Source organism: Haliotis rubra, unplaced genomic scaffold (genome assembly GCF_003918875.1).
Source record: "Haliotis rubra isolate DU_JTF1 unplaced genomic scaffold, ASM391887v1 Scf1821, whole genome shotgun sequence".
NCBI lineage: Eukaryota > Metazoa > Mollusca > Gastropoda > Lepetellida > Haliotidae > Haliotis > Haliotis rubra.
The window spans coordinates 73,957-78,571 of record NW_025765805.1 but is presented as its reverse complement, the minus strand read 5'-3'; the positions used below and the strand labels follow the sequence as shown (position 1 = coordinate 78,571).

Here is a 4,615-nt window from a genome sequence, read left to right as displayed (position 1 = left end):
ATGTGATGTGATGTGATGTGTGATACAGATGAAGCGATGTTACTTGTGTAACCACCTGAAATCAATGGGAAACACGTTTCAGACAATTACGGCTTGAAAATAATAGTTGGTTTGGTTTTATAGTTTAGGGCGACATGGGCCAATAAGAGGCTTATATGCGCCCAACACATTGACTTGAGTTAATAAAAAATCATAGGTAGTTCCATGGCCAAAAGGAATCGTTTAGTCAACGTAAAAGAACCGACAACACTATTAATATTCATTTGGATAGACATATACAATAATAGATTCACGGAAGAATTACCTCCCTTGTATGTGTACTCTCGTGCTTTCTATAACCATAATATACAATACAATCATTTAACACCTCAGATGAATGTGTTAGATGGAGGATGGGCGTGGACGCAGCACCAGTTATAAAAGGAAGACAGGTTAGGGTGTATAACCATTCGTAAATCTTCCGTGAAATCACCAAGTCACCATTTCAGAAATACCCTCGTGTACAATAATGAAAACATTTTACCACGCTATAAAACTGACGTCTACATCTGGCTGTGTGAGTAGCTTTGTATCGGTGTACATATTTGCTAACATGTAGCAATGCGTTTCATGCGTAAATCAACGCTCATACAAGTAACGCTTAACAAGTAGTTGTGATATACATGAGTGATATACCTTCTTGATATAATCAAGATCGTTAAACAAAGGTTAGATGCCACTACGCATATTTGATACAAATATCATGTATTTAAAAAATAGTAAGAAACTGTCCTCAGGATTTGAGAAAAAGAAAGAAACCTTGAATCTTAACTAAAGGGTTTAAGGCCTACGTTCAGTGGTTGTTTGTAATAAGTTTATGAAACATATGTTTGACATTTCATCGGTTTAAGTTTAGACTGTATCAGAGGAGAAAATATTTAAGTGCATGCAAAAAAAGACAACATCAAACTACACTTGAACACCCTTGTGTCGAAGTTGAAATAACCTACCTAAATCCTTCGAGTTATCCGATGATCCTCACAACCGCAAATCATTACTTTAGGGACAGATAGGGATCAAGGTTCTGACAGCGGTATTTGACTGTATTTCATTAACCACCTAAAGTCCGCCACTACATAATTGAACCGACATCCCATAGTTTCGTTACCATGAAGAGTTCTTTGTCAAATGTCACCAAACGTGAGTAGTGTCCGTTTGGTTCAATTTCTGACATGCAGCAACATTCCGTGTATGACAATTCCGAAACGACTTATCAAATATTGAAATATTTTCAGTCAAATGTGGATGTGTATCTATATCAAGCGAATGTAAACATTCATTTTGGTCACATAGTGACTGATTGTGTAACAGTACAGAAATCGTTTAACATACTTTCTCTGTTGGGCTCTATCCCCAAACGACCAGCAAAGATTAAAGCACTTTCAGTGTACGAAATCAATGTTTTTCAAATCTGAATACTTTCAAAAGGTTCCTACAAGTTACGTACAAGAAAGCGTCTGTGTCCAAACATATTCCACGGGGAGAATCAATACCATCCCATGCTGTGAGAACGTCTTTGACAAACTTCCCTGACTCTGTCAGCTGCATCACCTTGTGGGAGCCTTTGTCTGCAAACATGATGTCTTCAGTGCTGGTTGTTGTGATGCCGTGAGGATATTTCAGAGCTCTGTCTCCTGTGGGAGTGTAGGTGAAAACAGCTTTTCCTTCACTGGTCACAGACACAAGTGATTTAACTTCCCATCCACTGACTATCAGGTTCCGATTTCCGGTGACATGGATATAGTCGGCGCTAGATACCTTCCCTGTGTTGATAGATTTCAGCACATTCCCTTCCAAGTCCAGTATATCAGTCCTACCTATTCCACCTGCCACCAGCCGTGAAGGACTCAGATAGGCTAGACTGTAGTAAGGGTTGCTTGTTTTGATAGTTGACAGTATTACAGGATGTGGGTAAACCGTCACAGTAACTATTTCCTTACTGTCTGGAACACTACCAGCTACTTGACAGTCAGTTCACTTCGTTATTCGCCAAGGTCCGTTAGAAAGCTGAGTGTATTTAGTACTACGTAAGTCGTGTGTGAAATATGTGCTAAGTCTTTTGTTATTATAATCAACAAACACAACAACCTTTACACCATCAACAGCCAGCACTGTCACATCATTCACAGCTGGATGTGCCATGTCACGCCCTTTCTTACAGTCAATGGTTTGATATAAGGTAGGGACAGATTCCCGATCACACGATTTTAACATCGCCAAGATGAATTTCCTCAACTGATTTTCTTAGTTTTTCCATGTTGTGTGTAAATACGACCCTTCTTGGTGCTGGTCTGATACCTGTGACTTTACTGTCTAAAGATGTCTCACAAACAGACTCAAAAACGGCATACATGTTCATCTCACAGCTGGACGTCACAGCATTGACAGTGAACTCATACTGCTGCTGGTACATCTGAAGTTCGATCTCCTTGGATTCTATATCTGTTTGTATTTGGTGTAAGTATTGAGTGGAGGTTTGATCAATATCACGTAAAAGTTGTTTTTCTTTTTCCATAATCATTTTTACCAATTTAGCTCGTGTATTTCTGATTTGACTTTTAGCTTCCTCTATCTTGCATCTGAAGTCGTCACCCTGCTTTTTCCTGACAGAAATGCCATGTTTAATGTTTCCGATTCTGATGTTTAGTTCCTGGTTCCGTTTTATCAGCTGTTCTTTGACTTGAGGATTCATATTCTCAATGGTATCAACGTCATCACACTTCCTGTGATTTATACTGCAACATATCGTACATATGGCCACCTTGCAGTCTTTGCAGAAGAGCTCGATCTGTTTGCTGGCGTGATGTTTGCACTTGAATAGACGCTTTGGTGTCGTTTTGGATTTGGTGGATTCCGAAAAAACCACTACTTCATGATCAAGAGAAAACGGCATCGCTCCATGCAAAGTCAAGCAACCATCACAAAAGGACGAGTTACAAGAGAAGCACCATGATGTTGCTGGAGTCTGCTTTTGTTGGTTCCTGCAGACACTGCATTCACTAGTCTCAGGATCTAAATAGAATCAGAATATTTTGTTAGACGGTAATGAAATGAGCATTTATATATTGTTTTGATTGTTTACACGGGTATTAGACGTGTTTGTTGATAAACATTCAGTTATAATCCAACTGTCTGAAGGCAGTCTGTAATTATTCAACAAGCTGACATCAAGACATCAATATAACTGGAAAACGATGAACTTCACTTGTGTCTTACACGCACAGTTTTCTAACCAGAATCTTTCAGTGAGGCATACCGTTTTTATGCTTTGTTTATTTTCAATACAACACCATTATCCACTCTCTATAGATTTGAGACTACTTGATGAAGGTCTAAAACACCTTTAGGCCTAAGGTAACATTCATGTATATCAGATTATAAATGTCACAGAAAACAATTGAGAAAATTATCTACATGGCAAAAGGAACATATAGACACGTTGTGGTCGTGCAACATACAATAAAACATTCACCTTCTGTCCCTGGTCCAAAATCGTCCATCAGACTCTGTATGACGTGGCTTGGTTTCAGCTGACTGACCCACTCCTTCACTGGACTGCCAGGGTTGGTCGCCTGTGTCTGTTGTCTACAGAAGGGACATGGGATGGACTTGGCTTGTATTGCTTCAGACTGTGTTTTGGTGTATTTCAGCAGACAGGACTTGCAGAATGTGTGATTGCACTGAAGTGTGGCAGGGTCTGTGAACACCTTTGTACAGATGTCACAGGTCAGGTGGTTTTCTGTCAGCTTCTTGGCAGTAGCCATCTGAAACGAGTGACAAAACGTCATATGGCCCCAAAACCGAAGACGAAGTGGAATGACTGAAATTGATCTCTCCCCCTTTTTGTAAATAAAACAAAAACTATTTTCATATATGATTTGTGCTTGACGTAAAATGAAATCCATGTAACATCCTAACACGTTATGTACACAAAGTTCTGCTTCAAAAAACGATTACGTGCTTAAAAACGTTTAGATGTTGTTTGTAAAAAGAACACACCAGTTTTCCGATTATCATATGTGATTTGCTGCCACCTGAGCTATCGGAATAGCATTCCTGTTGAAATAGACATGTGCACTTCGTTTGCTGGGAATGAGTATTTTTTAAGTGTCTTTGAATGTGTAGCTACGTAGGAAAGTAATTTTTTACTTCTTGTTTTCTAACAGTATATACATGCCGAGTAAATCGGAGCAGGCAGTTTGCTCGTGTCTGCTGATGAAAGGGAAGTAACTCTTATCAAATACCTCACAGCGTCATTGAACCAGTTTAATACATGCAATTCATGTACACTATGTTATTCTCAGTTTTGACAACTCTGTCTATGAACCCTTACATATGTCGTCACTACTACTACTACTACTACCACTACCACTACTACTCGCTTAATACTACTGCTACAACCACTACTTGCTACCACTACACTGCTACTGCTACTCTGCTTCTACTACCAATACTACCACTTCCAGTTTCATTAAAACTACTACTACTACTACTACTACTACTACTACTACTACTACTACTAATACTACTATTCCCTACACCAAGGAATATCCAGGTTAGCATTGGTCTTTAGCCA

The 4,615-nt window shown here is 39.2% G+C and overlaps 1 protein-coding gene across 1 annotated transcript; it reads right to left on the bottom strand.

The window, feature by feature from the left end:
• Window positions 1-207: 207 nt before the first annotated feature.
• Window positions 208-3,822, bottom strand: LOC124273633 (tripartite motif-containing protein 42-like). Its single transcript, XM_046708908.1, has 3 exons — window positions 3,512-3,822; window positions 2,243-3,051; window positions 208-2,013 (listed from the first exon to the last, which is right to left on the bottom strand). Exons 1-3 carry the CDS (start codon window positions 3,801-3,803, stop codon window positions 1,435-1,437), a joined length of 1,680 nt encoding a protein of 559 aa, XP_046564864.1. The 5' UTR covers window positions 3,804-3,822; the 3' UTR covers window positions 208-1,434.
• Between the last annotated feature and the right edge of the window lie 793 nt (window positions 3,823-4,615).